Source organism: Phoxinus phoxinus (assembly GCF_949152265.1).
Source record: "Phoxinus phoxinus genome assembly, chromosome: 15".
Taxonomy (NCBI): domain Eukaryota; kingdom Metazoa; phylum Chordata; class Actinopteri; order Cypriniformes; family Leuciscidae; genus Phoxinus; species Phoxinus phoxinus.
In genome coordinates, this window is record NC_136890.1 from 874,788 (window position 1) to 887,287 (window position 12,500).

The 12,500-nt window shown below is 49.4% G+C and overlaps 1 protein-coding gene across 3 annotated transcripts in view; it reads right to left on the reverse strand.

Moving 5' to 3' along the window:
• Positions 1 to 4,746: 4,746 nt before the first annotated feature.
• wnt5a (wingless-type MMTV integration site family, member 5a) overlaps positions 4,747 to 12,500 on the reverse strand; it is an 11,485-nt gene continuing 3,731 nt past the window's right edge. For all 3 annotated transcript variants that reach the window (XM_079637506.1, XM_079637507.1, XM_079637508.1), the window contains 3 exons: positions 9,193 to 9,440; positions 6,306 to 6,598; positions 4,747 to 5,330 (listed from right to left, as the gene is read on the reverse strand). In XM_079637506.1, coding sequence (XP_079493632.1) covers positions 4,872 to 5,330; positions 6,306 to 6,598; positions 9,193 to 9,440 — 1,000 coding nt within the window. In that variant the 3' untranslated portion in view covers positions 4,747 to 4,871. The remainder of the gene's footprint in view (positions 5,331 to 6,305; positions 6,599 to 9,192; positions 9,441 to 12,500) is intronic.

Consider the following 12,500-nt stretch of genomic DNA (forward strand, 5'->3'; position numbering starts at 1 on the left):
TGGTCCCAGTATAGCTCATTAACCCAGAGTCTCGATCGCCCCCCCGGTGGCTGGTCCCAGTATACCTCATAAACCCAGAGTCTCGATCGCCCCCCGGTGGCTGTTCCCAGTATAGCTCATAAACCCAGAGTCTCGATCGCCCCCCGGTGGCTGGTCCCAGTATGGCTCATTAACCCAGAGTCTCGATCGCCCCCCGGTGGCTGGTCCCAGTATAGATCATAAACCCAGAGTCTCGATCGCCCCCCGGTGGCTGGTCCCAATATAGCTCATAAACCCAAAGTCTCGATCGCCCCCCGGTGTTGGTCCCAGTATGGCTCATTAACCCAGAGTCTCGATCGCCCCCCGGTGGCTGGTCCCAGTATGGCTCATTAACCCAGAGTCTCGATCGCCCCCCGGTGGCTGGTCCCAGTATAGATCATAAACCCAGAGTCTCGATCGCCCCCCGGTGGCTTTTCCCAGTATACCTCATAAACCCAGAGTCTCGATCGCCCCCCCGGTGGCTGGTCCCAGTATACCTCATAAACCCAGAGTCTCGATCGCCCCCCCGGTGGCTGGTCCCAGTATACCTCATAAACCAAGAGTCTTGATCGCCCCCTGGTGGCTGGTCCCAGTATAGCTCATTAACCCAGAGTCTCGATCGCCCCCCAGGTGGCTGGTCCCAGTATAGCTCATTAACCCAGGGTCTCGATCGCCCCCCCGGTGGCTGGTCCCAGTATACCTCATAAACCCAGAGTCTCGATCGCCCCCCCGGTGGCTTTTCCCAGTATACCTCATAAACCCAGAGTCTCGATCGCCCCCCGGTGGCTGGTCCCAGTATAGCTCATAAACCCAGAGTCTCGATCGCCCCCCCGGTGGCTGGTCCCAGTATAGCTCATAAACCAAGAGTCTCGATCGCCCCCTGGTGGCTGGTCCCAGTATAGCTCATTAACCCAGAGTCTCGATCGCCCCCCCGGTGGCTGGTCCCAGTATAGCTCATTAACCCAGAGTCTCGATCGCCCCCCAGGTGGCTGGTCCCAGTATAGCTCATTAACCCAGGGTCTCGATCGCCCCCCCGGTGGCTGGTCCCAGTATACCTCATAAACCCAGAGTCTCGATCGCCCCCCCGGTGGCTTTTCCCAGTATACCTCATAAACCCAGAGTCTCGATCGCCCCCCGGTGGCTGGTCCCAGTATAGCTCATAAACCCAGAGTCTCGATCGCCCCCCCGGTGGCTGGTCCCAGTATAGCTCATAAACCAAGAGTCTCGATCGCCCCCTGGTGGCTGGTCCCAGTATAGCTCATTAACCCAGAGTCTCGATCGCCCCCCCCGGTGGCTGGTCCCAGTATAGCTCATTAACCCAGGGTCTCGATAGCCCCCCCAGTGGCTGGTCCCAGTATACCTCATAAACCCAGAGTCTCGATCGCCCCCCCGGTGGCTGGTCCCAGTATAGCTCATAAACCAAGAGTCTCGATCGCCCCCTGGTGGCTGGTCCCAGTATAGCTCATTAACCCAGAGTCTCGATCGCCCCCCCGGTGGCTGGTCCCAGTATAGCTCATTAACCCAGGGTCTCGATCGCCCCCCCAGTGGCTGGTCCCAGTATACCTCATAAACCCAGAGTCTCGATCGCCCCCCGGTGGCTTTTCCCAGTATAGCTCATAAACCCAGAGTCTCGATCGCCCCCCGGTGGCTGGTCCTAGTATACCTCATAAACCCAGAGTCTCGATCGCCCCCCGGTGGCTGGTCCCAGTATAGCTCATTAACCCAGAGTCTTGATCGCCCCCCCCCGGTGGCTGGTCCCAGTATAGCTCATTAACCCAAAGTCTCGATCGCCCCCCCGGTGGCTGGTCCCAGTATACCTCATAAACCCAGAGTCTCGATCGCCTCCCGGTGGCTTTTCCCAGTATAGCTCATAAACCCAGAGTCTCGATCACCCCCCGGTGGCTGGTCCCAGTATACCTCATAAACCCAGAGTCTCGATCGCCCCCCGGTGGCTGGTCCCAGTATACCTCATAAACCCAGAGTCTCGATCGCCCCCCGGTGGCTGGTCCCAGTATAGCTCATTAACCCAGAGTCTCGATCGCCCCCCCGGTGGCTGGTCCCAGTATACCTCATAAACCCAGAGTCTCGATCGCCCCCCGGTGGCTTTTCCTAGTATACCTCATAAACCCAGAGTCTCGATTGCCCCCCGGTGGCTGGTTTCCCAGTATACCTCATAAACCCAGAGTCTCGATTGCCCCCCGGTGGCTTTTCCCAGTATAGCTCATAAACCCAGAGTCTCGATCGCCCCCCGGTGGCTTTTCCCAGTATACCTCATAAACCCAGAGTCTCGATTGCCCCCCGGTGGCTGGTCCCAGTATAGCTCATAAAAATATATACTGGCAATGTGACAAACATACTTTACTCTTTTAATGACTTTATTTACAGGGACTGCACAAAAAATGTTAGGGTTAGGGTTGTTGTACAGAAATTATTTTATTTACTGTAGAAAACTTAGTAGATGAATCACAGTGCATACGATTTGTTAGTTTTTTTTTTTTTTTTGCAATCCAGTGAATTAGTGCAATACTTCCAAACCTGTCCTGCCGTGTCCGAATATACCAACCTCCATACTGTACAGTTTCCCCCTCATGTGGAGCCCTCAAATGATTGGATAAACGCTGGATCATGACTTAAAGGGATAGTTCACCCAACAATGGAAATCAGCCCATGATTTACTCACACTCAAGTCCTCCGAGGTGTATATGACATTCTTCCTTCAGACCAATACAATCTCAGTTATATAGAAAAAAGTCCTGGCTCTTCCAAGCTTTATAATGCAAGTGAATGGGCAGCCTTTTTTAAAGTCCATACAAGTGCATCATATCCATCATAAAAGTGAATCATATCCATCATAAAAGTGAATCATATCCATCATAAAAGTGTTCCAAACGGCTCAGAGGGGTTTCTGAAGCGAAGCGATGCGTTCTTGTAAGAAAAATATCCATATTTAAAACGTTATCGACTAAAATAACTAGTTTCCGGCAGACGGCCGTACGCATCGAAAGACCAACCCTTGACCTTGATGCACAACGTAATGAGTAACGCGGAAGCGCAGAGGATAGAGCAAAACCAAACACTGGTCACGAATTAGAAGTCTAAAACGAGAATGTTTTAAGAGAAATGTGGGAGGAGCTTGAGTTTGTTGCCCAGCCCTGTTTGAACCGCGAGAGGCTCAAAGCTTACGCCACTCCTACATCTACGCCACACATCGTCAAGTGTTGCTCTTCTGGCGTAAGGCGACTTGCGTTGGCCGTCTGCAGGAAGCTAGTTATTTTAGTCCATAAAGTTTTAAATATGGAATTTTTTCTTACAAGAACGCATCGATTCACTTCAGAAGGCCTTTATTAACCCCTGGAGCCGTTTGGGACACTTTTATGATGGATAGATGCACTTTTATGATGGATAGATGCACTTTTATGATGGACAACTTTTATGATGGACAGATGCACTTTTATGATGGACAGATGCACTTTTATGATGGACAGATGCACTTTTATGATGGATAGATGCACTTTTATGATGGACAACTTTTATGATGGATAGATGCACTTTTATGATGGATAGATGCACTTTTATGATGGACAACTTTTATGATGGACAGATGCACTTTTATGATGGACAGATGCACTTTTATGATGGACAGATGCACTTTTATGATGGACAGATGCACTTTTATGATGGATAGATGCACTGTTATGATGGATAGATGCACTGTTATGATGGATAGATGCACTTTTATGATGGATAGATGCACTTTTATGATGGATAGATGCACTGTTATGATGGATAGATGCACTTTTATGATGGATAGATGCACTTTTATGATGGATAGATGCACTGTTATGATGGATAGATGCACTTTTATGATGGACAGATGCACTTTTATGATGGATAGATGCACTTTTATGATGGATAGATGCACTGTTATGATGGATAGATGCACTTTTATGATGGATAGATGCACTGTTATGATGGATAGATGCACTTTTATGATGGATAGATGCACTTTTATGATGGATAGATGCACTGTTATGATGGATAGATGCACTTTTATGATGGATAGATGCACTTTTATGATATAGATGCACTTTTATGATGGACAGATGCACTTTTATGATGGATAGATGCACTTTTATGATGGATAGATGCACTTTTATGATGGATAGATGCACTTTAATGATGGATAGATGCACTTTTATGATGGACAGATGCACTTTTATGATGGATAGATGCACTTTTATGATGGACAGATGCACTTTTATGATGGACAGATGCACTTTTATGATGGATAGATGCACTTTTATGATGGACAGATGCACTTTTATGATGGATAGATGCACTTTTATGATGGATAGATGCACTTTTATGATGGACAGATGCACTTTTATGATGGATAGATGCACTTTTATGATGGACAGATGCACTTTTATGATGGATAGATGCACTTGAATGGACTTCAAAATGGTCGAATTGAAATTGAAGATAAAAATGGTGCCCATTCACTGCCATTATAAAGCTTGGAAGAGCCAGGACATTTTTAAATATAACTCTGATTGTATTCGTCTGACAGAAGAATGTCATGTACACTAGGATGGCTTCAGGGTGAGTAAATCATGGGGTCATTTATATTTTTGGGTGAACTATCCCTTGAACGACTATTTTCAGTAAAAATGCTCTGATAAGAAAAAAATGAGAAAATAACCATCTGAGAAAATAAATATATAATGATATTTGCAGTTTCTTTAGATGTCCTGTACATAGTACTTATAGCAATAAAACAATCAGTCTTTGCCATAATAGCTTCAGCTCTATAAATATCTTTATTTAGTTTTCCCTCCTCATCCTCTTTGGCATTACTTGCACACGAACTGGTCGACGGTGCGCGAACAGCGCTTGCATCTGACGTAGCAGCACCAGTGGAACTTGCAGTGGCAGCGCTCGACCAGTTGCACCTTATACTGGTCGTATCCTCGCCCGCAGCACATGAGCGCGCAGCCGTCCATGCCTTCAGACGTCTTGTTACAGAGCCGACCCTGAGTTCCCAAAGAGCCGCTGGTCTTGTTCTCTATGCAGTAATCCGGACTGGGCTCAATATACACCAGGTCGTTGCTGGTAGGAGAGTTGAATTTGGAGTGAACTTGAACGAGTTTCCCACGGCTGTTCAGCTTCATGGCAGCGGCGCTGTCGTATTTCTCCTTCAGAGCGTCGCCAACCCTGCGGAAATCTGCGATTTGCAACCAGCATGTTTTAAGGCTGCAGGAGCCGGACACGCCGTGACACTTACAGGAGACATGGGCGAGATCAGACGCTATCTGTGACCGAGAAACAGAAGAATCATGATAAAGTGAGATACTAAGGATGCTCTGAGAGTTTGAATCAAGACCCAGATAATGTTGCAACCAAGCGGCAACCTTCCTGTCTCTCTCTTGAATCCAACACTGAAGTGACTTAAACTGCAGTTCATCAACTGGCCACTAGAACTGGCCACTGTAGACCAGCTGCAGAAAAGAGTCAATCCCATAGACCCCCATGTTAAAATGCCCAACTTTACAGCAGAAAGACATGTTTACAGTCTGGTGCAAAAAGTGGTTTTGGTCTAAATCGCTAATTTTGCCCTTCATAACGACTGAGGAGGGTGATTTTTTTTTTATAACTCATCCGTTTAAATTATATTAAGCTTTAAAGTTTGGCATAATTAGGGGCGTGGCCACTTGATTGACATGTGGATTGCCGCTGTATAGACTGTATCAAAATATGTACGTAGTGTCCGTGACAGTCTATATGCTTGTTCAACTTGAACCGGCGCTGCACAGACCGATCGGTTTATGACATCAAAGTACCGTGAGAGTGATTGGAAAGCATATAGAGCCGTCTGTGGTTCCTGATGTCATTCACCGCCCCCCAGTCTGTGCTGTGCTGGTTCAACTCGAACAAGCCTTGGGAAAACTCCCCAGACAGGAACATAGTGCCGGCCCAAATCCGGCCCACACCTGGTACGCGTGGAATCCAAAGGCCAAAACCATTTCAGTGCCAGCCTGTAAACATGTTTTTTTCTGCTGTAAAGTTGGGCATTTTAACATGCGGGTCTATGGGGTTGACTCTTTTACAGCCGGTCTCTAGTGGCCAGTCGATGAACCGCAGTTTAAGTCACTTCCGTGTTGGAGAGACAGGAAGGTTGCCGCTTGGGCGTTTTCAGTCTGCTTGTATCTATACAGTATCTAGTCACACGCAGGGTTTATTTTCACTTGGTAAGACACTTACTAAAGGATGGAGATTTGCTGTCTTACCCTCCGTCCGGCCTCGTTGTTATGAAGGTTCATCAGCAGTCTGGCACTTTCCACAGAGCCTTTAGCGAAGGTTTTTTCGCGTTCGCGGGCATCCACAAACTCCTTGCTGAAGCGGTATCCATAGTTGAGGTTGTCTCCGCATCCGCCCCACAGCCAGTCCCTCGGCAGATCCTTCGGTCTCGCGGCCCGACTGCACCCGCAGCTCGACAGCTCCCCCTCTCTGCAGGCTCGACTCACTGCGTTCACCACGCCGGCCGCGCTGATCGCGAACGTGAACGCCGTCTCTCGGCTCCCTGGGGAATTCAGTTAGCTTGGTTTATTTGCTTTTATAATGAGCAACAGTGTAACAACTAAATCTTCTTCATTTCTTCACATCGTCGGGTCAGAGGTCATGCGTCGGGTCAAAGTTCATGTGTCGGGTCAGAGGTCATGCGTCAGGTCAGAGGTCATGCGTCGGGTCAGAGGTCATGCGTCAGGTCAGAGGTAATGCGTCGGGTCAGAGGTCATGCGTCAGGTCAGAGGTCATGCGTTGGGTCAAAGTTCATGCGTCAGGTCAGAGGTCATGCGTTGGGTCAAATTTCATGCGTCGGGTCAAAGTTCATGCGTCAGGTCAGAGGTCATGCGTTGGGTCAAAGTTCATGTGTCGGGTCAGAGGTCATGCGTCGGGTCAGAGGTCATGCGTCGGGTCAGAGGTCACTATTTCGCCGTAAATCGATGCGAACGGCCTACTGTCGGTAGTTAGTTATTTTAGTTTTAAATATGGCCATTTTTCTTCTTCAGAAGGCCGTTATTAAACCCCAGAGCCGTGTGGAGCACTTTTATGATGGATGGATGCACTTTTTGGGCTTCAAAATCTCTAACCCTCCATTCACTGCCGATATAAAACTTGGAAGATCCAGGACATTTTTTAATATAACTCCGATTGTGTTCGTCTGAAAGAAGAAGTCATATACACATAGGATGAGGGTGAGTAAATAATGGGCTAATTTTCATTTTTGGGTGAACTGTCCCTTTAAGATATGAAGTCTTGTTTTCTGAAAAATAAGAAAATTATCTCCCAATGGGGTCAGAAAAATAATCTTGTTTTCACTTTAATTTGGCATAAAGTCACTTGTGCCAGCGCAAACCCTAGAAAACTACTGTTATGATTTAATTAAATCCAGTCTTGATTCACTCAAATCGGTTAAAAACTCGGACTCGAACCCAACACTACTATCAGCCTGAGTTTCATGACAGGACTCTGTATTTCTGCTGCTCCCCATAAACATCTTTCTCCATTGACAGCCATTCAGAAAGTGTAAGTATTCACACACAAAAAACAACATAGTGCATGTACAGTATAAACATCACAAATACAAAATATAGCTGCAAGCAGCGATTACGGGCCCAAGCCAGTGGCACTGCCACCCCGGTGCCTTTAGTTGCACTAAAGGCACCGCGGTGGCGGTGCCACCGGCTTGGGCCCTCCATCGCAGCTTGCAGCTATATTTATTATATAATATATATATATATAAACCGCCACCCCGGTGCCTTTCGGGTTCCTGTGCACGACGGGCAATAACGTAACTCCGCTTTGACTGTCGAGAAGAAGTCTGCTTTAGAGCTTGCATCAGTGTGGGTTCTGCAAAAGTGCGCATCGAGGGCACATATCAACCACAAAGTATGCGTGAGCACCCTTCTGAAACCTAAAATGAAAAATTAGACACCCTACAGTCTCATGGACTTAACGGACACATGAAATCAGCAGCCATTGTAAGTACACAACACCGAAAATTCATATGAAGTGTGGTATATATATTCATTGAAATTACTGTACTTTAAAACACTTGTTTAAAAGAAAAAACACATGTATACATAGTATAAAACACTAGATGGCTCAATATACCTATTTTTAATAGTCTTTATGCCCCCCTCCCCACACACACAGAGACAGGGGGGGCTGTCTGTGTGTGTGCCCTCCCTCCCCTCCCCACACAGACAGACCTGACCAGACCTGACCAGACCTGACCTGACCTGACCTGACCAGACCTGTCCAGACCAGACCTGACCAGACCTGACCTGACCTGTCCAGACCTGACCAGACCTGACCTGACCTGACCTGACCAAACCAGACCAGACCTGACCAAACCTGACCTGTCCAGACCTGACCAGACCTGACCAAACCTGTCCAGACCAGACCTGACCTGTCCAGACCTGACCAGACCTGACCTGACCTGACCTGACCTGACCAAACCAGACCTGACCAAACCAGACCTGTCCAGACCTGATCAAACCAGACCTGACCTGACCTGACCTGACCTGACCTGACCTGGCCAGGCCAGACCAGACCAGACCAGACCAGACCAGACCAGACCAGACCTGATCTGAGCTGACCTGAGCAGTGTGACCAACGCTGTACGCAGGGTTTTATAAATACAGAGGTCCCAAAAGTTGATTTTACTAGGGGTTTGTTGTTGATCTGTGTTGAAATGTGGATTTCCATGTCAGTGGGCAGTAGCACAAATTATTTGTCAAGTATCTAACAGATTCTTAAACGTGAGAATCAGTTTAAATGTTGCAATGAATGATCCATTACAAAAGGGAAATGCAGAATGTTTCTACTTATTGTTCACAATACATAATCACATATTCCAAACATGATTGGCCTTAAATTAGATACTTTTCAAGGATTATTTTGCATAGATGTTACATCTCAATCAAACGCCAATGCAATCCTCCTGTGTCCAGAGGCATACGAGCATCCAAGATCAGTTTCAGCGACTTTTTCTTTCCTGAATGAATCAATGTTTTGGGCTAACCTGTTCATTTAATGGTTCAACTGCTCACTGATAAAGACCATAAATACTAGCGTGTGCGCGGCCCTGCGTGTGACCTGTAGTGTCCGCACCTGTGTGCAGGACTCTGCCGAACACTGAAGAGTTGTCCACTGTGCTGCAGTTCCAGCGGCGCTGGCCGAACTGGTGCTGGCACTCGCTGATGCCCGTCTGTGCGCCCGCTCCGATGAACTGCATGTGATCCTGGTACAGCTGGCAGAGCTTCCTCTGACCGGTGGACAGTCCTGTTAGCTGACTGCACAGCGGCTGGCCTCCGATGATATACGCTTCTGGGATCAGCAGGGGGTTCATCGCCAGAGACCTGCAAATACACACATGCATTCACAGAGAATGTATGATTATTGCATTAAGGCAAGACACCCCAGGTGAACAGCGTAAACAAAATACCAGGCTCACGACAGCTCTGGAATGGAGACTCCATCCCCAGACGGTTCCGTGATTTGGGTTTCCTCAGAGACCTTACATATGTATTGTGCCTAGGCGGGTCATATGTGTATTATAAGACCTCCTATGGGAAGGCAGCGTCCGACGGGAATGTGTACTCAGGGTACCTTGGTAACTCTTGGGTTAGCCTAGCCCTTCGCTTGACATTGTGGCGTTTTGCATAGAACCCCATTCGTCAGTCGCTCTGACATTGCGCAGAACGTGACTGACTGAAAGGGAACGTCTCGGTTACGTATGTATGTAACTTCAGGGAACGGAGACGTTACACACCTCTCGGGACACACTTCTCGGGGACACACCTCTCGGGACACACCTCTCGGGGACACACCTCTCGGGGACACGCCTCTCGGGACACGCCTCTCGGGACACGCCTCTCGGGACACACCTCTCGGGACACACCTCTCGGGGACACATCTCTCGGGGACACATCTCTCGGGACACATCTCTCGGGGACACACCTCTCGGGACACACCTCTCGGGACACACCTCTCGGGGACACGCCTCTCGGGACACGCCTCTCCGGACACACCTCTCGGGGACACAGCTCTCCGGACACACCTCTCGGGGACACACCTCTCCGGACACACCTCTCGGGGACACACCTCTCAGGACACACCTCTCGGGACACAGCTCTCGGGACACACCTCTCGGGACACACCTCTCGGGGACACGCCTCTCGGGACACACCTCTCGGGACACACCTGTCGGGACACACCTCTCGGGACACACCTCTCGGGACACAGCTCTCGGGACACACCTCTCGGGACACACCTCTTGGGACACACCTCTCGGGGACACACCCCTCGGGACACACCTCTAGGGGACACAGCTCTCCGGACACACCTCTCGGGGACACACCTCTCGGGGACACACCCCTCGGGACACACCTCTTGGGACACACCTCTCGGGGACACACCTCTCGGGGACACACCTCTCGGGACACACCTCTCGGGACACACCTCTCGGGGACACATCTCTCGGGGACACACCTCTCGGGACACACCTCTCGGGGACACGCCTCTCGGGACACGCCTCTCCGGACACACCTCTCGGGGACACAGCTCTCCGGACACACCTCTCGGGGACACACCTCTCGGGACACACCTCTCGGGGACACAGCTCTCCGGACACACCTCTCGGGGACACACCTCTCCGGACACATCTCTCGGGGACACACCTCTCGGGACACACCTCTCGGGGACACGCCTCTCGGGACACGCCTCTCCGGACACACCTCTCGGGGACACAGCTCTCCGGACACACCTCTCGGGGACACACCTCTCCGGACACACCTCTCGGGGACACACCTCTCGGGACACAGCTCTCGGGACACACCTGTCGGGACACACCTCTCGGGACACAGCTCTCGGGACACACCTGTTGGGACACACCTGTCGGGACACACCTCTCGGGACACAGCTCTCGGGACACACCTCTCGGGACACACCTGTCGGGACACACCTCTTGGGACACACCTCTCGGGGACACACCCCTCGGGACACACCTCTAGGGGACACAGCTCTCCGGACACACCTCTCGGGGACACACCCCTCCGGACACACCTCTCGGGACACACCTCTCGGGGGGACACCTCGGGACACACCTGTCGGGACACACCTCTCGGGACACACCTCTCGGGACACACCTCTTGGGACACACCTCTCGGGGACACACCTCTCGGGACACAGCTCTCGGGACACACCTCTCGGGACACACCTGTCGGGACACACCTCTCGGGACACACCTCTCGGGACACACCTCTTGGGACACACCTCTCGGGGACACACCTCTCGGGACACACCTCTTGGGACACACCTCTCGGGGACACACCTCTCGGGACACACCTCTCGGGACACACCTCTCGGGGACACCTCTCGGGGACATACCTGTCGGGACGCACCTCTCAGGGACACGCCTCTCGGGACACGCCTCTCGGGACACACCTCTCGGCTCCTCAGCGAAGAACTTGAATGCACGCGCTGCTCCTTATGTACACACACAGCGGGCCGGAGCTCGCCATGCTAATTCCACAGACTTCGCCTACCATTAGCTTGTTTTGTCCCACTCAAAGGTGATTGGGCTCTCGGCGTGACCCCATTCGTCAGTCGTTAGATGCAGATGGATAACGTGAGCCATAATTAATTAAAGTCCCCCAGTAGTCAATAATTGTATCCCTTAAGTCTCGTCTTTGATCACCAAATTTACATATTTAATATTTTTTTCCTTCTTAATGCCTTATAATATCTTGAATGTAACTCAACATCCTTGCCTCATTTAGTATGCGCGGCTCTATGAATATGCAAATGAGCCCCACCTCCACTCACTCACTCACTCAGAGATCCACTGGTTGACGATCACACGTTGATCTGATTGGTCAAGGTAGTGTGTGACGTCAGAAACACCAGCGATTTCAAACCGTGTTTTTGAGACTGTCTTTGGTTCACTGCAGTTTTAAGCAGAAAATACTCAGCAATGCTGTCCACTTATGAACTTACACATGGTGTGTCTGAAATACTGCATCATACACATTCTCTACTATTTGATATGATTATTTTACATGTTAAAAATCTTCCAGGAGAGATCCATGATATGATGCTTCAGTCATTCACAGAACAGTGATAAAAAAGGCAAGTTTATTCAGTGCGTTTCGTACACACTGTAAATTCTAAATTTTAACAAGAAAGAGAAAGGAAATAAAACATTAACAATAAAATATGAACCATTTAATTCTTGCAATATTAGTGAGATGATAATATTATGATATTTTTGTAAATAATTTTTCACATTTTTAAAAGTACAGTATGTGTTCTTGAGGAGTCCATCACTGTTGTTGAACGTGGATCATAAAGGTTCGTCAGAGTTGCCCTGAGACAAGAACGGGTGTTCTTGTGTGTGTGTGTGTGTGTGTGTGTGTGTG